The sequence below is a fragment of the Ruditapes philippinarum genome, unplaced genomic scaffold, assembly GCF_026571515.1.
Source record: "Ruditapes philippinarum isolate M1 unplaced genomic scaffold, ASM2657151v2 ctg5032_1_1_1_1, whole genome shotgun sequence".
Lineage (NCBI taxonomy): Eukaryota > Metazoa > Mollusca > Bivalvia > Venerida > Veneridae > Ruditapes > Ruditapes philippinarum.
The window spans coordinates 12,199-36,698 of NW_026858205.1; the positions used below are offsets into that span (position 1 = coordinate 12,199).

The 24,500-nt window shown below is 33.2% G+C and overlaps 1 protein-coding gene across 1 annotated transcript; it reads right to left on the bottom strand.

The window, feature by feature from the left end:
- Nucleotides 1-4: 4 nt before the first annotated feature.
- LOC132752469 (serine/threonine-protein phosphatase 1 regulatory subunit 10-like) lies at nucleotides 5-24,252 on the bottom strand. The gene is made up of 5 exons (XM_060742794.1): nucleotides 23,917-24,252; nucleotides 13,839-13,910; nucleotides 3,988-4,085; nucleotides 2,173-2,259; nucleotides 5-118 (listed from the first exon to the last, which is right to left on the bottom strand). The coding sequence occupies exons 2-5, from the start codon at nucleotides 13,839-13,841 to the stop codon at nucleotides 28-30; spliced, it is 279 nt and encodes a 92-aa protein (XP_060598777.1). The 5' UTR covers nucleotides 13,842-13,910; nucleotides 23,917-24,252; the 3' UTR covers nucleotides 5-27.
- Between the last annotated feature and the right edge of the window lie 248 nt (nucleotides 24,253-24,500).

Here is a 24,500-nt window from a genome sequence, read left to right on the forward strand (position 1 = left end):
GGGAATTGGCAACAAACTGATACACCTTCAATATCTCACAATAAACGGGAAATTCTCTGACTCCTTGGCGTCTTGTAACCATTCATTGATCGTGTCCCAGCCTCCAGAGCAAATTAATCTGAAAGTTAAAGTTCCAACAAAATGTTACTTCATTTTTTCTTCGGTGCGCTATTTTCTAATAATTATAATAAACATTTTCAAGGTCCTTATTTTTCAACTTACAGCATCACTGTTAAGGTCATTTGTGATGATTTTTCAAACTTTACGGGTAGATAAAAAGTTGCGTCTCTTTACATTCTATGGACAAATTGACAACAAGCATGAGGAACCTATCAAGAACTAATGATGTCCAATATGCTAATTCTCAGACATAAAAACATTTCCATGGCAAGACCTGGCTATAGGACAAGATTTGAAATCTGTGTATCCAACCAATCCATCATAGACGTCTCTCAAATGACAAAATTTAAAACTAAACAAGAGTTTAATGGTTTAGATGTACTTGGGTGCAGGTATTTAAATTTTAAATAAATTGATATGAATACAATAGTGTATGCAGCATTGTAACATTAAGAAAATAGATATCTGAGAACAGAAATTAAATCTCTTTATCAGAAAGGATAAGCTAAGATAATGCAATTTTAACCATGTAATCAATACCGAAATGTGTCAAGCTTTTAAAAGCTACCACATTTATCAGCTATTTTCACTGCTTACCCAGCTGTTCATTTTATCAGTATTTCTCTAAAGAACTAAAATACAGCTGTTTTCCACAGCTTTGAAACCATTGTCAAATATTACGTCATTATCAAATACCAAAACTAAGACCATGCTAAAACAGTATTGTTTATAGATAAAATGTACTAAACAAAAGTGGATACTCCCTTGATAACTGGGCTGAAATACAATCTTCATTTTCAAGTTAATACATCCATTATAGAAATTCTGGCCTATTTTGTTGCACTTTTGTCCTCTTTCATTGTCCTATTAAGCTAAGATTGTCCTATGACGCTATGATCAGTATGGACAGAACAAAATAAGCAGAAATTGTTGGACAAACGGACAGACAATAATCATGTTGGATAACATAGGCAATGTTGCAGCTTAAAATGATTTTGTTTTCTTTGCTATAATCGTAACATGTAGAAGAATGACAGATTTAGCCAATAATACCCCTGTATAAAACCAGCTATTTCACTGTGTATTGATTGTCTTATTTATAACTCTATATATTATTTCTGACAGACTTTGAAGACAGCTTGTTATTTGAACCTCTTTCTCGTCTCATTCCTGGAACTAACCAGTAATGATATTGGCTTTTTTTCTCTCAAGGAAACATGGACGAGCACACACCCATGATCTATAAATTTACAGGCAGAAACATTAACCACTGGGCCAGCAACTCTATTAACAAACTCTTTTAACACCAATAGAGGCAATTAAAGTTCTAAGCTAGCAGTATAGACTCAAATAAACCTGTTGTTTGCTCATTTTTAGAATTCTGAAATTGAAAATTCTGTTAAAATATCAAACTTTAACATATTAGACGGGACAATATGATATTATAAATCCAGCTTGATATGTGATAAGACTCTTTAGTTAGCACAGTCATCAAATTTAGCACTGGCCCGATGGCCTATGGGCAGTGTGAATATGTTCGGGCCAGTGTAAATTTTAAGAAAATTTAAATATGTAGTAGAATAAATTCAAAACTGAAATTCGGGCCAGTCAATTCAAAATCTTAAATTCATTGACTGTTAGCATACATGTAGAAATATATATACATGTATATATATCACTTATTTCAGTCAATCAACATCTGACTTCAATTGTTGTAATTATTCTTTTTTTTTCAAAAGAATTCTGCTGAGTTACTTTTGACTGCCTAACTAATATTTCTGCTCAATTCTTTCGCAATCTGTTAAAATTTAAGATTTTAGAAATCCACAGCTACTTTATAGTATACTTCTGCAAAGTTTCATAATCAATTTGAATATTTAAAGTTTTGTGAGCCAACAGTATAGAGCCTGGTCAGACTGCACGGATGTGCAGGCTGGCCTGGCTCTATACTGGTGGCAAGGCTTAACACTTTTGGTTCCAGCACTTTAAGGGTTAAGAATAAATCAAACTTAAAAATTGTGTCTCCATGGCGACAGTGAACAAAAATCTTACTTCTCTAGTATCTCAGCTGGTGTCTCAACTTTGAGGATGTTAATGTATACACACTTGCTCACTAATTTGTTGGCATCTTTCATCAAACTGAAAATAGAAAGAAACCAATATAAGAACATAGCACTGGCTCAAATTCTAATTTTTGTCAAATTGTTTTATGAGCAATTAAAAAATGGCATAAATCCACAACCTTTAGTATATACAATTTTCATTTATAATTAAGTTTGTGAAATTCAAGACTAGAAATGGCACAAATTACATATTTCAACACATAGGGAAGTATTTTCTTATGAATCAACAAATATTATTTTTTTTCATTGAGACATCGGGAGTTGTCTTTATTAAAATTGACATCATTGCTGTTATTTGTAGTTGAAAACAGCTTGAAAATTTAACACAAAAAGATACTATTTCCCATTTGAATAATGAACTATTAGTGCCCATAAAGGCAATATACCAAATAATCTTCTATTTCAAGTAAGTTACATGCGTATCATAATATGCCATCATCAGGAAATTATACCTCCCTGGATGCATTTCAGGGGAGCTAAATCTAAATATATGCTTTTTCCAGGAGATTTTACCTCACCATATGCTGTTGCCCTAGTTTTGCCAAAACTATATGCTATTTCAAAGAAGTTTTACCTAACTAAATTCCATTTGAAGGATCTTATACTGCCCTATATGCTAATATATGATAATATATTACCTATATGCCAATTAAAAGTTTTACCTCACTACCAGTCCTACAAATACTGCTACATCTATTCGACAGGGTTTACCACACAACATGCCATTTCAAGAACGCTATATCAACTACACTAAATTTCAAAGACGCTCTTACCTATGTTTATGCCAAGGAAGTAATCCCCATTTAAATGACAGATATTTCTGGTAAGTTTTAACTCACTATATAACATATTAATGAACTTCATAGACTATATGCATTTTTCAAAGATTTTCTATGCTTAATTAGGCAATTTAAATCAGCTACCCATTACATACCGTTTCAATTACGTTTTACTTACAATATTTAATATCAAGGAAGTTATACATGAACTTCATTAAATGCTATTTGTGGAGCTTTACCACACTAAATAACATTTTCTAGTACTATTTCCACACCTGAACACTTCATAACATTTCCTAGGAGTTTTACCACAATACATAACCTTTCCTAGGAGTTTAACCACTCTACATAACATTTCCTAGAAGTTTTACCACACCTCAACACTACATAACATTTCCTAGGAGTTTTACCAAACTACATAACATTTCCTTGAAGTTTTACCACACTTCATAACATTTCCTAGGAGTTTTACCACACTACATAACATTTCCTTGAAGTTTTACCACACTTCATAACATTTCCTAGGAGTTTTACCAAACTTCAACATCTCATAACATTTCCAAGGCGTTTTACCAAACAACCTAACATTTCCTAGGAGTTTTACCACACTAAATAACATTTCCACCAAATTATATGCTTTCTTAATTAATGGTTTTAACCACACTATGCCTTTCTATTGATTTTTTTTACCACATTATATGCCATTGTAATGGTTTTTTACCACATTATATGCCATGTCATTGGAGTTTTACCACACTATATGCCATGTTTTTTGGAGTTTTACCAAACTATATGCCGTGTTTTTGGAGTTTTACCACACTATATGCCATGTTTTAGAAGTTTTACCACACTATATGCCATTTCAAAGGCATTTTAATTCATTTTTAATATCTTTCAGGATGTTTCACTTTCCTGCCAGCCATTTTAAGAATGTTCATCCCCCCGGGCCATGATAATACACTTACTTAGCAACTCTAACAGCTTCAGTTGTTCCAACAATAGCACCATTGGGTCCTAGCAGCTCATTTAAGGCCTTCAGTAATGACTGTGGATCTAGAGGAGCCTGAAATACAAATAAATAACATTCATCAAAGCCCTCGTACCTAACAATCTTACATTGCTATTGTCATCAAATGAAAATATAATAAGAATATGTGACAATATGGACAAAAATAAAACATTTCATTTTTTGCATAAATTCTTCTTAGTTTTGGCAAAAAGGAAGTGTAATTTATCACTTTGGACATTCTCATATGTGCTCAGTATTAGCAAAATCTCGTAATAAACCAAAATTTATACATTCAGCAAGCATTAATACATTGCAAAGATCGTCATGTTCTGAAATATAAAGAAAAGACATGTATGATTAATTTAACAAAGTACATATAAAGATCTAGTCATACAATTGATGTGTAAACATCAAAATTAGAATCACACATATAATGTATATCATAAGCAGAGATTAAAAATTTCACTTGTAATTACTAGTAGAATTTACTTAAGAGCTTGATACTGGGCGAGTAGAAAAATGTTGCTGCATACAAATTAATTGACACACAGGGCAGGATTCACTTTTACCCTAGAACCTTGATTTACTATAACTAAGCATACATTTTATCCTTCTCTGTTAAATCATCTTAGCTCAGCACACTATACATCCACCACTGCTAATACATGTTACCTCAGGGCACTATATTTTCCACCATAACTAAGCACATTTTACATCCTTATTATAAAATACATCTCATTTTCTAGAGTCAACTGTTTTATACATCTCAAGCCAGAACACTATACTTATTACTGTACATCCTCCAGTGTTGATACATCTCACCTCAGAACACTATACACCCTCCACTGTCAATACAGCACACCTTAGACACCGTCAATACATCTCACTCAGAACACTATACATCCTCCACTGTCAATACAGCACACCTCAGGACATTACACATCCTACAATGTCAATACAGCTCATCTCAGAACACTGTACATCCTCCAGTGTTGATACATCTCACCTCAGAACACTATACACCCTCCACTGTCAATACAGCACACCTTAGAACACTACACATCCTCCACTGTCAATACAGCACACCTCAGAACACTACACATCCTCCACTGTCAATACAGCTTACCTCAGAACACTGTACATCCTCCACTGTCAATACATCTCATCTCAGAACACTAAACATCCTTCACTGTCAATACAGCAAACCTCAGAATACTATAAACCTCCACTGCAAATAAATCTCACCTCAGAACACTATACATCCTCCACTGTCCAATAAATCTCACCTCAAAACACTATACATTCTCCACTGTCAATAAATCTCATTTGATAACACTACACTTCCTGCACTGTTGTTACAGCTCATCAAAGAACACTATACATCCTCCACTGTCAATACATCTCACCTCAGAACACTATTCATCCTCCATCAATACAGCTCATCTCAGAACACTATACATCCTCCACTGTCAATACATCTCACCTTAGAACACTATACAGCCTTCACTCTTAATATGTCACACCTCAGAACACTATACATCATCCACTGTCAATACAGCAAACCACAGCACACTATACATCCATCACTGTCAATACAGCAAACCTCAGCACACTATACATCATCCACTGTCAATACAGCAAACCTCAGAACACTATACATCCTCCACTGTCAATACAGCACACCTCAGAACACTATACATCCTCCACTGTCAATACAGCAAACCTCAGAACACTATACATCTTCCATTGTCAATACAGCAAACCTCAGAACACTATACATCCTCCACTGTCAATACAGCAAACCTCAGAACACTATACATCTTCCATTGTCAATACAGCAAACCTCAGAACACTATACATCTTCCATTGTCAATACAGCAAACCTCAGAACACTATACATCCTCCATTGTCCATACAGCAAACCTCAGAACACTATACATCCTCCACTGTCAATACAGCAAACCTCAGAACACTATACATCTTCCATTGTCAATACAGCAAACCTCAGAACACTATACATCTTCCATTGTCAATACAGCAAACCTCAGAACACTATACATCCTCCATTGTCCATACAGCAAACCTCAGAACACTATACACCCTCCATTGTCCATACAGCAAACCTCAGAACACTATACATCTTCCACTGTCAATACAGCACACCTCAGAACACTATACATCCTCCATTGTCAATACAGCACACCTCAAAACACTATACATCCTGTTTAATTTTATATACTACAATGTCAGTACAGTACACTGTAACATCCTCAACTGTTCAATACATTTTCTTTTGCAGCACACTTTATATTCTCTTTTGTCCGTACATCTCAACTCACCTCACTTAATAATAATACCCACTTCTGTCAATACTCCTGAACTCCTTACACATCTTATGTCCATACACCTCAACTTTGCACACTATTTCATCATCTTCTATCCATACACTTTGACATTATCTTCTGTCATAACATCACAACTTGGCACACTTTTACATCATCTGCCATAACACCTTATATCCACTTGTCCATACATCTCAACTCAGCACTTACATCCTCATTTGTCAATACACCTTTTTGCAACACACACATATCTGTCAATACATTTCACCTCACATTTCACTTTGTAACTCTCATTTCTTCACGCATATTCTACTTCCTTTATTTATCCACAACAAAAAACACAACCCAAGTGCACATAGTGTCATAAATAGCTTATTTCTCTACCAACTACATCCTGTGTGAATACACCTCACAAAACTGTTTTTGGTGTTTTATTTAGTTGGGAATTTATTGCATCAACACTATAAAAGTCTTAAGGCGACATTCCAGCTTTACTGGTGGAAGACTACCTCAGGTTTACCTCCGAGCGTTATTTCAGGCATGAACAGGCACCTAAGAAGAGCCACTGATATTCCATAAGCTAGCTGGATAGCTCCCACAAAGAAGGAATCAAAAGTCCCTAGCCGGTTTCAAAAAAACAGCACTTTAGGAAGTGTTTTGAAGTCAATGACCTTAACCACTTGACCCTCGCATAACAAAGTGCTTAATGCCCTAATACATCTGAATTCTGCCGGATACAAACTCATTTCAGTTAACTCACTTTATTACTATTATATAAACAAATAAGCATCAATAACACTAAATCCATACATAGGAGACCACAACTTTGAAATGCATGATTGAGTCAAACCATTATCATGTATCTACTGGGAGTCAAGTATGAATGGATCACAGATCTTTAAAGGGCTACAACTCTGTCAAAGATGATTGGATCACAGATCTTTAAAGGGCTACAACTCTGTCAAAGATGATTGGATCACAGATCTTTAAGGGGCTACAACTCTGTCAAGCATGATTGGATCACAGACCTTTAAGGGGCTACAACTCTGTCAAGCATTATTGGATCACAGATCTTTAAGGGGCTACAACTCCTGTCAAGCATTGTTGGATCACATATCTCTAAGGGGCTACAACTCTGTCAAGCATGATTGGATCACAGATCTTTAAGGGGCTACAACTCCAGAATGTACAGATGATTCAAGTTTGTTCAATACTGATTCTAACTAAATAATAAAAGCAGCTGTTATTGTGCAGGAAATTAAACTGTTGATGACTAAAACCTTTAAGTTTTAGCTAAATAGATGTACAAGATTAACTTATGGGCTCTTTAGGTGGTTAATACTTTGTAGTGTTTTTGTTTCATTGTTTTATTTCAATATAGGTCAATACTCTTATGACCAAATGAGGAATAAAACTTGAAAGAAGTATGAAATATATAAGTGATGGTTATGAGAGAGGCTCTAATTGAAATAAGAAGTCAGTACTCCATGGGGGTTATACATAGTAACTAACACATTCAGTACATGTTTGAATTCTAAAAGATGTTGACCTTGTACTTACATATGACATGTGATGTACTATAATTAAGTTAAATAAATTTGTTATAAATAAAGTCATATAAGTGGTATAAAAAGATGCATAAACAAGACAGAATTGATGACTAGATATAACCTTTAATGTACTTTTATGAAACTATAAACCTTAAAAGTGCTACTGTGACCTTGAACTTAATTTTGCTCATTACAGATCATCTTAATAAGTAGCATATTTAAGACTAATTATTTCAAAATCTGTCCACAAATGCCAAAGCCATGCACAAAAGAAGACAATCTATTCACATTCATCAAATTTGACATACACGAGTGATTTTGACCTTTGAACTGGATAATTGAAGTTGATCCCTTTGCACGACACTTCATCATCATGTCCAACACATTTATGTCAAATTATTTTAAAATCCATCCAAGAATGGCAGAATTGTTGACTGGACACAACTATTTATGCATATTGATGAAAAAATCGTCACCAGTTTGGAAAACAAGTTTGACCTTGACCTTTGAGCTAGGGAACTGATTCATGCTTGCAACACTTTAAAAAACATTTATGCATAATAATTTTTAAATCCATCCACAAATGACAGGATTGTTGACCAAACACAAACATCAGTGCATTTTTATAAAGATTCATATCATTACTTTTGGTCTACATTGGTGACATTGACCTTTGATGTAGGAACCCAATACTTGCGCTGTGCACATGTAATTATGTGAAACACATTTACCCATAATATTAATAATTCAAAACCCATCGATTAATGACATCGGACACAAACATCAGTGCATATTTTCCTATAAATTACATTTAAAGTCAGAGTGTGACCATGACCTTTGAGCTTCAGACCTAGATGTTGCACATGGCTACACATTTATTTAAAAGTAAATCCATAAATAACAAAGTTATGGACTAGTCACAGTTCTGAGGGACGGACAATACAGGAGCCACAGGTTGACTTTTTAAATTTTTGCAAAAGCAAACAAATAAAAGGTTTAAATAAACCTTTAAATCTTTTTTTATAGAAAACAAGTAAAAAAGCCAAGGTTTGTCACCATGTCAAGCTCTAGGTCAGCTGATATCAAAGTTCAATTTCACGTCTGAAACTGAGCATGTGGTCCAAATTTCATAGCTTCAAAGAATAAGAAAGTAGGTTACTAAATCAAAATCTAGGTCAGCTGATATACAAGAAAGTAGGTCACTAAATCAAAATCTAGGTCAGCTGATATACAAGAAAGTAGGTCACTAAATCAAAATCTAGGTCAGCTGATATCCAAGTTTAATTTTACATCTAATAATACTGTGCACATGACCTAAATTTCATAGCTGTACATCAAAGGACAAGAAAATAGGTCACTAGGCCAAAATCTAGGTCAGCCGATATCAAAGTTCCATTTCAAATCTAACTGTGCATTTGGTCGAAAGCTGTAATTCAAACAAGAAGTAGGTCACTAGGTCAAAACCTATATAAGTTGATTATCAGTGTGGACCTTGGAAAGTGACCCCAAAGACATGTATTGTTTTAAAGACTTATGATGCACATGAAACTTTAAACAAGTAATTTCCAAGTTCACAAAGGGCCATAATGCAAAAAATTCACAAAATCCATACTAGAGTTATTGGCCTTGGAGAGTGACCTCCCTCAATGATCCCAAACACAAGTTGTTGAGAAATAATCCGATTTAACTGGAGCGAGGTCTATATAACAGGGATAGAGTCATTATAGGCAATGAAACACAGCCAGGTGTAATGAGAAAAGAAAATAGTAATTTCTTATATTTGACCTCAATGTGATGGTGACCTTAACCTAGTTGCAACATACATGGGTCTTGTACACAACAGAAGGTCTCTGGACAGAAAACAATTCTGCAGATACATTTTAGAGTTCATCAGTGTGTGGCAGGTTGTTCCATCTGATTTTTCAACTTGCCCCATATTAAACACAACTTGGTATCTTTGAATAAAGTAAGATATTATCCATATCAAATACATTGCCTAAGTATTTGTTATTCTAAATTGCAGTATGTAAGTTACGGTACAGACCAAGCTTTCTTTTATTTTCGGACATTTGACCTTGAAAATATAAATGACATTTGACCTACATATTCTTTACATCTTAAGTTTCATCATGCTAAATGGCCAAAATAAATAGCAACTAAAACTTTAAACTACATTTGACCTTGACCCATGTTTTTCTTAAACATCAAATACAATGCAATTCTTCGAAATGCTCAATAGTAATAAAAATATCACACATCAAAGGACAAAATGTTCTGACCTTGTTTTGACATCTACTTTTGACCTTGACATTTGAGTAATTATGTCTTACGTTTATACAGCCATAACCCACTGATAACATACCAAGTTAAATGACAATTGCGACCCCTGACATTGCAATTACCTACAATTATTCTTTAAAGCTTCTCTTAATTTATAAGAATTTGTAAATGTTTTCAAGAAATGTGGCATGCTCGTAAAATTGGACTGAATATTCTCATGAAATCTTATTTCTACCCTACTTCTAAGCAAGACGGCTATTTCTTCGTATTTCATGTTTTTACAAAATAACAAGTGCCATTGACTAGATTGTAACACTTCATTAAACAATAATTTAATATATGGCACTACCATTTTCCTAGTTCATCAAGCCGGTCAACAGTTTTTTTTTTTCATCCAAGTATTGAAATATTTGGCCTTTCAAACTGTGACCTTGACCATAACAATTTACCAGTTATTGTACAAAGACTTTGACCCTTCCAAGACCCAAGAATACATAGCACGTCACGTTCTCAACTCAGAGAATACATAGCATGTCACATGACCTTTAAGGGCCTCAGACGAAACATGTCAAATAACCTTGACCTACTTATCAGAGAACACACGTCAAATGACCTTGACCTTCCACTTCATAAAATGACAGACTCTGAGTATACATTGCATGTCAAATGACCTCAACTTTATGACTAGAGCAGAACAATGACCTTAACCTTCGTCCAGTATTACTTCATCACATGCACAACAAGAGATCAATTTCCAGTGAAAATTTCAGCATTAAGAAACTGCCAAAAACCACTCATCATTTAATTCAATTTTGACAGTAAGAATGTCATATCCAAGGACAAATTTGTGAATTTTGTGTGTTGTTTTGTCCCATTTATAACACATGGGCTCATAATTAACAGAAGTATTTGTAATGTTCAGATTTAGAAAATAAAAATTCATTACATTTTCTAACAAATTTGCAAATGTCTAGTGAAAAGAATTATAACCAATATACAATTAGTTTCTAGGTATTACAAATACTTCTGTTTGTTGTTAATTTTTTTGTCCCATGTAATCATGGGCTCATAATATTGAGTATTTCTACCAAAACACCAATGTCATACATCAATACAAAAGGCAAAAAAAAATAATAGAAGTAATTTTGTTAACACAGCTACACAAGGGGGGTAATTTTAAAACAAACATTTTTTTTTAAATTTCAATTCATATTAGAATGAGAGCTAATTTCAGCTCCAGTTTCAGTACTTTCAGCTTAAACTGACAAGCAGAAGGATAATCTTGTTTTTTGTAAAAAGAAACTTTTAAAAATTTTGGACTTAAAGCTGCATGCCTCCAAATATACCAAAATATTTTAAGACAACTCGAGAAAAATGTACTTAATTTTTCAGAAAAGTAAAATGATTAAAAATTTGAGTATTAATTTACATAATATGTGTGATTAGTAAGTGATCATGCTGTATTTATCACCAAATTTCTATTGTGTGACTTTCAGGCAATTTTTGCATATTTTGACATCTTTTGGATTGTAAGCACTGTTTGCAATTGGTTAACAACTCTCTTTGTTCACTTCACAATAATAGGTATTCTTTTAAATATATTTTCAAAATTTTCATGAAAATGAGTGAATCTAGAGGCATGCTGCTTTAATCCAATAACTATTTTATATCAAGAAAATATCAATTGGTGTTTTCGTAGAAGATTTAAGTATATAAATCACTGTAATACACATGTCACTGCAGCAAAATTTATTGTCTTCAAATAAGCTGCATATGATGTATGTACATGTATTAACGATGTATACTTAACATGTATACAACAAATATGGGTCAACATTAAGTGGACCAAAAGCAGAGTTTTCTCCCTTTCATTATAAGTATGCATTATTTCTCAAGATACAAGTCATGTACAATTTATTCCCCTCAATTTTAATTTCAGCCTGTCGCCTAGACAACCAAACTCTTGAATTGAAAATATCCTTGGAAGGAAATATGTACATCCCACATATACTTCTCATCAAACAAAAATGCCAAAATAATTCTCCCCACCCCTTTCCCAAAAGCAGACAGAATCAGGCCTAATGTTTTAATCTATAACCATAACCAAGAAAATATTTTGACTCAAAGGATAGCCAAAATAAATTCTTTTTGAGGACTACATGTAGGTTTCCTTTTTACATTTTAGCCTTAGAAGAAGTTAGCACTGAAAGAACTAGTAAGAACTATATTAATCAGTAACAGCTTTAGAATAGTATAGGATTTACGAAAACATGATATTTTACTTAAAACTAGGTTGACTTTGGACCTGTGAACTATGTAAAAAGGGCTGCAAAAAAATCTAAAAGTTCATTTTTCAAAAAACCCCCCAAAGAACATAGTTGAGGGTGGAAACAATTTCAAGCTTTCACGGGTTTTTAAACAGCCCCAAAATTGGGTACGATTTCTTTTTCCCCTGTTCAAAAACACTTTATGGCCGATATAAAAGGCAAGTTTCACCAATTTAATCCACGACGCCTGACCTGTGAAAAATTCTTTGCTAAAAAAACACTAAAAAACAATGTTTTTGCATATCAAAAAATTATATATTTTAAACAAAATTTAGCAATTCTTTTTGCTAGGTCGTTTTCCACAAACTTTTTTATTGGGGTTCGATGATATGGAAATTTTTTCCGCCGTGCCTTACTGATCATTTCAGACAAGATCTGGCATGTTGACGAAACCACCAATCTTCTGTCAATCAATTATACTACATGGCTGTTTAAATTCAACACATCAACAAGCTTAATGCTTTTTTTACACAAAATACAGCATTGTATTTTCGGACAAAGTCATGATGAACTTTTCGATGATGATAATATGCAATCTGAATTATTTTCCTGCATGTTAGAAACAGTAACTATGCCATGCCTCAAGTATAAAGCAAATCAAAGTCTTTCATTTAATATGACAATGTAATGACGTAATTTGGCATGATTTTGAAGATAATAATCTCTTATTAAAAACACTTGGATCAAACAGTTATTACTCAAAATACACAAGAAAGTTACAACACTTTCGCACAAGACCCTAAGTAAAATTTAAAATACAGTCTCAAAATTATAATTTACGATCATTTTTACTTTACACGACTATATCCGGATAAAATTAATACTTTACCATATTTATACATTACCGAAACAAGACATCCAAACACGAGTAGTCAGTCAGCCCAGCACCAAACACCCTGAAACAAAATTCTAAACCTTCCCTGCTTACAACAGGTATAAAAGACGGGATCTAAAAATAACATGTTAACAGTATGGGACAAAATCAAATTCCGCTACATTTCTTATAAACAAAATCATAAAATCATGGACATATATTTCTTGAAAATTTCTTTATACCAAAACAGAATCACTAACAATCCCACAAAGAATATCATCTGTTCATAAACTTTTATACATTACGTAAGTTGTATTAGGTAATTTCTCTTGAATAGACTATGTCCATTTAATTATGATTGAAAATTTAAAAAGGCGAGCACCTATGATTTGCTTATACTGAGCACTTGAGGGAAGGGTTATTTTCTTTTCTTTTTTTAATATTTTCAAATATTCAAAAAACAAACACAATGAAATCGGTTTTTAAAAGATTACCATTCTTGCAATCACTTCTTTACTTTTCAATGTTGATTAAAAGTTGATGCTTTAGAAATAACACATCACATACTGAAAATAGAAAGAAATAAAACGTTTACTAATATGCATCACAAGAAGATTGTGATACAAGAGCTGTCCGTAAGACAGCGCGCTCGACTTTTTTATTGCTTGCCAATAAAAAAAGTTTTTGCAGTAAAAGGCAATACAAGAATCTCTGTATTTTTAAAGTGAACAATGGCCATGAGCATTAAGATATTTAGTGAAGAATTATTTTACTGAATTGTGTGATACCCTTGAACACTGCAGCAAAGTTTTTTAGTGCTTGCCTATAATACAAAACATTGACAGTTAAGGGCCATAATTCAAATAAAATCTTTGACAGAATTACCTTCTCCTGGACATGTTTGGGAATCATGATTGTAAACAAGTATTCCAACTTTCAAATTAATATCTCAAACAGTTCAGTCAAAAAGTGGACTGGTACTAAAAACTTAACCAAGATTCTAAGTCGATAAAAGGCCTTAATTTTTAAAACAAATCCTTGACAGAGTTACCTTCTCTTGCGTACAGATGGGGGTAATGAGTGAAATAGCATTAAAAGTTTCAAAGCAATATCTCAAAGGGTTAAGGCAATAAGTGGATTTTACCCATATTCAATGTATTTTCTAAGTCAAAAAGGGGCATAATTCTGTCAAAAACCTTGACAGAGTTATGTCCTCTTGTCTGTTTGATGAAGGTCGTGATGGTAAACAAGTATGGTCAGTTTCAAAGCAATACCTCCAATGGTTTTGAATAAAGTGAGGTGGTACAAAAAACTTAACCAAGCTCAATACACTTTCTAAGTCAAAAAAAGGGCATAATTCTGTCAAAAACCTTGACAGAGTTATGTACTCTTGTCTGTAGATGGAGGTTATGATGGTGAACAAGTATGGTAAGTTTCAAACCATACTTGTAATACTTCTGAAATAAAGTGGGGTGGTACGAAAAACTTAACCAAGGTGTGACGCCAACGCCGACGCCGACGCCAACGCCGACGCCGACGCCGGGGCGAGTAGGATAGCTCCCCTTTTCATAGAAAAGTCGAGCTAAAAATGAATGTTCATACTAATAATATATACATAATGGTGTAAAGGCTTTCCTTATACATAATTTTTGTTCAAAAGCAATTAAAGCAATTTTATTTCTTAGACTCTAATTTGGCCCAATAATGTTGTGTGATCAAGACAATGTATTAAAACAATTATAGACTTTTGAAATTTGAATGTGTTAAGACATTGAATGTAAACTTGGTCGAATCAAAGCATGGACATAACGGCTATATTGAAAATTATCTAATAGTCATATTATTATTCATCGTCGGATACCCACTAGCGAACCATTAAACTTTGATTGCATGTTGTGTGACATGTTTATCAATCGTGGGTATCCGACGATGATTATTATTCAAGTTGTAGAAATTGACTTTTATCTATTATAATACCACTCTAGGACTATAGAGACTTTTTTTTTGGGGGGGGGGGGGGGAATGGGGATTCAATTGTGCAGATGTGTCTAATGTTCAGATACAAAGGCCATAGTATAATAACTGATACAGGAAAACATGTTCTCAAAATACGCCCGTCACCAATAGCTTTCAAGGAGATGTTGGCGATGAGAAGTGTGGCAATTGCACAAACCAGTTTTTCATTCTAAGTTCTTAAACTATTCAATGTTTAACACAAACCATTTTTATACAATGTTCAAAGCCCTGAAACTATTCAGTGATAACCTTTTGCAAACTGCATATTTCATAATTTGTAGTAGCAAAAATTTCTTAATTCTTCCTAAATTCAAGAAGGATAACTGTCAAAAATCATTGTACCAAAACCGAATTCGGACTTGACTTGTATTTTCTTGTTAAATTGCATATGTGATTTCAACCTTATACACACATTTCTACAATTTAGTAAAGTGATGAAACTGAAAATTTCAAATTTTTTCCAACGTTCAAGATGTAGCTTTGTCAAAAATCATCCAATACCAAAATTCAAACTTGACCTGTTGACCTGCTTATTCCTATGTTGTATCTATATGTCAGATTTGAGTCGAATGTGTACAACTGTTGGGGACCGGAGATAATGAAAGGAAACTGAAAATTTCTTATTTTTTCAAAGTTTAAGGAGCATTACTCTGCCAAAATTCATTGAACCATGACCAAATTCTAACTTGACCTGCTTAATCCTTTGATGTATCCATCAAGGGAAGAAAAGCCATGACCTGGGGTAGGGCAAATTTTGACCCCAAAGCTATAATAATTTGAACAAGAATTTGTAAAAGAGTAACCAATGTCTCCTGCCTAAGGGAAGTTTTACATGAACCACAAAATTGTGCTATTTCAAAAGACTGAGGTATGGATCTGGACTTTCAAAGCAAAATTTTTATTTTTACACTATCAGAAATTTTTCTATATAAACAAAGAAGGCCGGAAGCATGCATCATTCTACAACAATGCACTGGCCGTTCTTACTACCACCCTGTATATTTTCAAACCGACACAATGGCAGCGCCATTTTGTTTGAAAATTCTGATAAATTAAAAACAATTTTTTGTCGAATTTTGTTGTGAAAATTATCTCGAATGAAAGAAAATGATCTAACTAAGAAAATGAATCCGAGCACCAATATCTTTAATTCAGTTGTTAACGCTGTACAGACGCTTAAAGTGTTGTTTACGTGACGTCACAATGTAGCGCCAAACAGCACATGCAAAACAATTAAATCAAGAACGCTATTTCAATGTCGCAAACAAGTTAAATTTCCTTATTTTCACTATTTATACCTTGTATTTCGCTTGAAAAATATAGAGTGAAATTAAATAAACAAAGTTTTATCAAAGTTTTCAAAATTCGTTATCCTCAAAATGTTTCTACACATTAAATTAACGAGTTTTTTTTTTCCAACTCACTGGAACAGCCTTAAAAAAGTTTAAAGAACGTTTCTATTGGAAGCTGAGGCGAAAACAAATTTAACCACCAAACATAAAGTCCCAACTACAAAATAATTATTATATTTCTTCTTGACATGTTAGAATGGAAATAGATATTTAAATTCTTTGAGCATTGTTGTAGAATAGTGAACGTTTCTATTGGAAGCCGAGGCGAAAACAAATTTAACCACCAAACATAAAGTCCCAACTACAAAATAATTATTTTATTTCTTCTTGACATGTTAGAATGGAAATAGATATTTAAATTCTTTGAGCATTGTTGTAGAATAGTGCATGTTTTTTCGTTCAAATGCTTTGTTATTAATCTCTTAGGCCTATGACAAAATACAAAATCAATACAGGATATGGCCTGTTATATGGTTAATATACATGTTTTTCATGTCCAGTCATCAATCAAGGTATGTGGGCAATTCATCAATAACATTTTATTTGCATGGGCCTCACTTGGCATCATACCACAGGCTATTTTAGCTTTAACCTCCAAGTTTGACTTTGACCTTTGAGGTAGGGGTCTGGGTGTTGCGCACAACACATCCTCTTATTTTTGTGAACATTTGTGCCAAGTAATTTCAATATCCCTTGATCTTTTAAGAAGTTATGGACCAGACACAAAATATACCCTATAACAGACTATGTTAATATTTGACATTCAACTGTGACCTTGACATTGGAGGTAGGTGACTGGTTGTTGCGTATGACATATTGTCTCATTATTGATAACATTTGTGCCAAGTATTTTCAAAATCCCTTCATGGATAAGTGTTATGGACCAAACACCACATATACTCTCATATAGACAATGCTGACCTTTCATCACCAAGGGTGACCTTGACCTTGGAGGTAGGGGTCTGGTTTAGCACATGACAAATCATCCAACAAAAAATATTTGTGCCAAGTAATTTCAAATTTCATTGATAAATGACAGTTACGAACCATACACGAAAGTGTGACGGACGGACAGAGCCTATTTCTATATATGAAAAGGCGGGGGACAATAAAGGTTCACTAGACAATGTTTACTACTAAATACCTATGCTCTAACCCTAGTAATTTGAAGAAAAAGAGTCTTTAAATTTTTACATGTAAGGAAAATACTTTACCCCCAAGATGGGGCCAATTTTGACCATAGGGCAATTTACTACATTTATAAACTAAACACATTTTGACATCACACAAAGTAAATATTTTATGTTGAAAGTTCTATAAACTAGGAGGTCACAATATAATTATATAGTGTCTGACAGTAATTTAAAAACTGGCAGCATTCCAATATAAGTTGTTTCCTTTCAGCCAAGAAGATTTTTAAGTTTTTACTATTTGTACAATAATGAAAATCAATGACCCACCAAGTCTTTGCCAATTTTGACCCCAGGGATATAATTTTAACAATCTTGGTATAGGTTGACTACACAATGTTTCATGACAAATATCTAACCCCTTGCCTATTAGACAATGCCTTATAAATACTTAAAACTAACTAATGTGGGTCTTTAAAGGAAGATTTTTTTACATCTTTTTCTTATAACCATGGCAACCAGATTCCTGCTTGGAAGCAAATTCTTTGAACAACTTTGGAAGCAGTTAAGTTCACTACATGTATATAATCTACAGGCTATAAAAACCTTCATGAATGAATTCTCCGAATTCTGTAGTATAATTAAAGAAGGTATAATTTTAACCTGTTGGCCAAAAGACAATTTTGAAGAGCAAAAAATGTTCAAATATATGAATATTTTAAAGTGTCATACTATAAAAATCATAATGATTTTGAAGAAAATTTTGGAACATTAGTTGAGATGGTAGTTTTTGTGTGCTGCTTTAACCTTTTACCCCCCATGAGCATTAGGGGTGTGGATCGTCGGATAAGTGACGATCCGAACCACGATTCAGCACTTACAATTCACAAATCGAACCACAAATCTGTTGTTATCAAGACACCCATAAAAATATGATCATTAGTTATAATCAAAGCACAGAAGGCGCTGAATTTGTTTGGGTCTCAGAATGTAAGAAAGGTGCAGGTTGTGAGATTATATGTTTAGTGCCACCAATGCTTTCCAGCGTTTTAATTGTAGTAAATTGGCTATAAGACTAATTGCAACACTGATATTCAATCCAATGTTTATTTGACTTTAACAATTTAAAAAAATGAGTTACCTTTACTGGGATTTGAACTCCAGACCTCTCGCTTCCTAAGCGAGCCCGAAAACCCTTCAGCCACGGTTAAATTTATATGTAAACGGCCTGAAGAAAACCATATTATTCTAAATTAGGGCTTGTAACGACTTTTAACTGTTGTTTAACACAGATGTAAATAATCCTGAAGCTTACTATAAGCATGTATATTTATAAAGAATCAAAGGGCTTCAAGTTCTTTTGGTATTTTCTGATCTTTGCAATCTAAATCGTACTGTATATCTGTATGCATTTTCCTGTATAAGTTTATTTTTATGTATTATAATTCATTTTGTAAGGCACATACGGAATTCTGCATAACTAGAGTTGCATCAAAAAATCATTTATGTACTTTTTTTACGACAGCCACACTTTATCCTTGTAAATCATGGCTACTTCCTTAACAAAAACAATTAAAAAAAGAATTTAACAAAAAAAAAATTTCCTCGACTGGGATTCGAACTCGAGACCTCTCACTCACTAAGCGAGCGCGTTACCACTGTACCACGGAGAAGTTATACACTCACTGTCTGAATAATATCAAGTGATTCTAAATTTAGAACTTCCATTGCATTCAGGTTTGTAATCCTTATTAATTTCGAGGTATTTTGTTCAGGGTAAACCTGTTGTTTAAAATTGAAGTAAATATTTTAGCGAAAATCCTCTCGCCCAAACAGTCCGACATGTAGAATCTATATATTCCACTACTCGGTTTGTGTAGTATTCGGTAATCTACATGGCTAAAAATAGTATTTTCATTGATAAAATCATATTCATCCGCGTAATTTGTGATTGTGCATTTATTGACAATTCTATAAGCCAACGCTATTGTTTAACTTTAAATGCGTTGTAATTTGTTGGATACTTGTAACAAAATAAAATATTTCTTTCTTTTAAATCGCTAGTTTTAAGCTGTTTTGAGAACTACTTGTTGTTAGGTTTGTCATAAACTTCTGTGTCAGAGATTGAATGTCCGCTTTGTATTTAGTTATTTTCGATCAGAAAATACCAGAAAACAATATTAGAAATCTTCGACCATTCGGGAATTACTTTGCTTGAAAATTGATGCGCCTGTCTTTGACCATCTTTACGCAGTGATCTCCCCTGAATTTTTCGGCTTTAGTGTACATACAAAAGGGAAGTAACCGCTTCAAAAAAGTGGACTACTTTCGGCATTTGGAAATAAGAACATTAGACTCTGAAATTTCGCTACCATTATTTGTTTGGTCTGACGACCCAAACAAATAAAAACATGTTTATTTAAAAAAAAATAACAATACTAAACATTAAACATAAATATAAACAAGGTTTATGTTTTTATTCTTTGGATGAGTATTTTTGTTTTGTTTTTTGAAACCAATTACTTCCTAGCTCAGCATCATGGTACATTAACCAGCAAATTGTATTTAGGTAAACTTCTTATACTTTATACTCAAATCGTATTTTTCTCGATTTTAAGTGTGTGAGAAACAGTGAATGTATAAAAAAAATTAGATCGCAATCCACGATCTCTGGGCTTACGAATATTCAAACACAATTTTTCACTTTGATTCATGATTATCCGAGTACTCGGATACTTGCCCCAGCCCTAATGAGCATAGTGAAAAATGGCCGTTTTCAATGAAAAGCCTCCTGTTACAAGTTCAAAATAATAGGGTTGTCATTAACATTTTTTACAGAAGGTTTGTTTTGAATTTGAGGCGGTCATTTCTGTGTTGATCATGCATAACAAAGAGTGTTTTCTTAATTTTGAGGCGGCCCATAATGCATTTGAGACAGGCATTTTGGCCTCCTGCCGCCTCTTAATGACAACCCTGTATAATAAACTATGAAAAATGCTTCAATACTGATGAAACTTGGCACAAATGTTGACTGGGTCATAGCCTCCATAACAGCATGCAAGAAAGTGGTGTTTGGGGCCTAAAAAGGGCATTATTTCACAGTTTGAGGCCTCAAAAAATGGGGGGGGGGGTGGGGAGGGAGTTGAAAAGCCGTCAAAACATGTCTACATGAGGTAAAGGGTTAAATGAGACAAAATTTACAAAAAACCCTTGTTTGCAGAGGCCTATATCCCCAACCAAACTAGCCTCATTTTTTCCCCAGTTTGGTCATCGAAATTCCCCAGTCTTTTGAAATTTCCCATAAAAGTTGGAACAAAATTTAATGATGGTGTTGAATTAAGTTCTTTTACTGCCTTATTAGTATTTCCCAGTGCTTTTTGCTTTTCTATTTTGAAGAACTTGTTAAAAGTTTGTGTTAAATATGAGACACCTTTTTCCAAAGTATGCCAAAATCATGCATATTTTCCCCAAGAAAAAGGCTGAGGCCCCTTCCCCAAAAATGGTGTTTTGGCCCTGGCTTATGAAAACTACTTTTCTGAAGGCGAAGTTATATCTAATAGATCTATCCGATATCTTGTCATAAATTAATATAAATGGCTGAATATCATCCGTAAAATTATTTTGAAAAAAATATAAATTACATTAGAATCTATCACTCTTGGTGAAAATGTTATTTAAGACATGCAAGTTACTGACATTAAACATCATTTCATTCATTTGTAACTGAAAAAATGCTGTAAGGCTCTCCTCAACAGTGCATTTAGGCTAGCAATACAGACCCCATACACCTAGTCATTTCTTGTCTGTTTAATTATCAGTTCTAGGATTTCCATTTTTTTTCACTTTTGGGGGATGGGGGTCGTGCCCTTTGGAGGGGGAAAAATACAATAGGAGGGGGAATTTTATTTGTTTATTTATTTCATGTAGTGATCTTGCGGTAGAAAAGCGGAGCAACTCTTGCAACACAAGTTTAAAATACGTCGCTTTTATTTAATAAACGGATCTAAAATATCGACGCATCACATGTTTAACTTGTTGGGTCGTCGGGAGTAGCTCCCCTTATCTATCAGAGATCAATTTGTTAACAACCTTGCTTAACAGTAAGTCTTACAGGCATAAAATACAACATTTTTTGGCAATTAGTTGCAAATAAATTGATATTCATTGAAGGCAAATTCAGGCTGCCGTATAGATGGAAATTTCTGCTTTGAAGTTTGAGGGGGAAAAAACCATACTATTTTAAAGGGACAATGAACCCAAATTTCGCTGAATATTTTGGTGGAAAAAACCCACTGATTTCATATTTAAATATATGGACCGTCAATAATCTTATAGACTTTTTTATCGGCAAATTTACAGACAGTAACTTGAACTCATTATCATTAAGTATGAAAATATTAGACGTGTTAAATTTTAACTTAAAATTCAAAACCGCAGGTTAAATAGAATTAGGTTACTGAGTACATGATTAAATGCAACAGTATGGTACGATTCAGGGCAGTTTGATGACTTTAAATTTTCGCTTTTTATCCTAAAAGTTTAGTAATCATACAATTTGTTAATTAAACAATCAATAAAACAACTCATCTCAAGCTGCGGATTTTAGTATTAAACTAAAACCAGCAAATTTCACATTGAATATCTGTAAATGTATGGATTAAAAAATCTATATATTCATGGACTATTGACCTTTTCGAAAACCTAGCTAAACACCGTTTTCCGGTACATTGCTGATTTAGCTCTGGGGAATTACACCAAATGAAGTACATAACACAGTTACATGATAATTCTACTTTTCTATCATTATTTTACCGTTCAAGGTGAAAAAAATTGATGTTTTAGAAAATTATCAATATTCCTTTAATATCTATTGCATTGTTTTGTAAAAAAATAAATTGTTTATAATGAAAATCAATAAAATTTAAACAGACGTAGTGGAATCTTCCATAATAAACAAGCGTAAACTTTTGTATGTACTTTATTGTTTGTATGGTATTATTCAAAGAATGATATTCAATTATTTTCTGATAAAGAAATAACTGTTTTATTTCCATTTAATTAAAAAAAAGGCCGAAAACATCAAGTTCGCTATTACACTCCATTAGGTGAATTCCCCAGAGCTATGTACTGAAAGTACCGGAAAACGGCGTTTAGCTAGGTTTTCGAATTTGTGAATCCATAATTATCCATGAAACCCTATATTAACTGATTATTATCACATGGCTGTGAGCTTTTCCTTTGTTCTTTCCAACCCATTATACTCAGTACACTTCAAGGAGCATTTCAAAACTGTATTGATATATAACAGTACAGTTTTTTCATTGATTCATATAGGAAAAAAACTCGACTGTTATATATCGGTCGAGTTTTTTTCCCACCTTGTATATATCAATAGAGGCTCCAATGGGGCAGTTGTAACGACCATTCCCAGTAGCAAAAAAAAAACAACATAAGATAACAAAAAAAATGAAATCAATAAAATAAAATAAATATATAAATACAATGAAAAATATAAACAAAGATAATTAATGAAATGAAAAAAAGCCCTTTAATCTTAAATCAATCTTGGTAACAGTATACAATCCGCCTCTTATATTGGATGTCTTTTGTATATTTTTTTGCGGCAGCGAAAACAACTTGAAAAACTGCCTATTGATAAATAACTGTAATGTAGCTAACGATTAATTTATTTATTTGTTTCTATACAAAAAAGAAAACATTATGCCATTGCGATTTCATATACTATAACTATTACATAATGCACAAGTTAAAAACTGCTCATCATTCAACTGGGGCATTAATAAATTGCTATAAATCAGAAATCAATGGAATAAAACTTAAAGTTATGAACATCCCTTTACTGTTAACAACTTACAGCGCAACAAAACATTATTAGCTATATGTTAAAAATATACAAGTTACAACCAACTGTGGTCAAGTGCCATCATAATACGATTACGCATGCGCGATTTATAGAAATCTGCGTTCTTTTCTCGAGACATATAAGCAACAGTCTGTAGTAAATAAAATTCCTATCTATGTAGAGGTTTGATAAACAAATATGTTATGCTTACGTTATGTCTCATAATAAATAAATCCTTTATATCTGGCAAAAATAAATCACAAGTTTTTTATTACAACAGAAGCTCTAGTCTAGTTTTCAACAATCGACCGCGGCCATCTTTGACTTAGTTAACGACCAAGAGAAAATCACGAATAACATCACTATTATTGAATATCCGCTTTTAACATCACTGCAGATTAATAAAGTGGTTCATTGTCAACAATAATGACATAAATTTAATGGATATATCAGATTTTTTAAGGCAATTTTTTAATGTTTTTGTGTATGTTTAATTCGATGCATGCAAGGGCGAGATAATGACGTCACATAAGAGTTAGCATCGGAAATCGAAAGGATCAAATGATACGGAAACAAATTAAATGAAAATGAAAGACACATATTTAAACGATCGCTTCTTTGATTCATCAGTTCAATAACGAAATTAATATTTATTTCAAAGATGCCCAAAGAAACATTTAATATATCAGATTTAAATTAAAGCACGAGTTAAAATTCTTTTGCAAATTATACGGAAATATATGTATTAAATTCCTTTCGAACTTTTGGCTATATCCATTTGCAGCGCAGGGGCGT

Excerpts from the sequence above, each read along its gene's own strand:
- LOC132752469 (XM_060742794.1), bottom strand. Across the intron at positions 2,260-3,987 it reads GAAGCTGTTAGAGTTGCTAA|TTTGATGAAAGATGCCAACA; the intron begins GTAAGTGTATTA and ends TTCTATTTTCAG. Across the intron at positions 119-2,172 it reads CCAGCTGAGATACTAGAGAA|ATTAATTTGCTCTGGAGGCT; the intron begins GTAAGATTTTTG and ends TTTAACTTTCAG.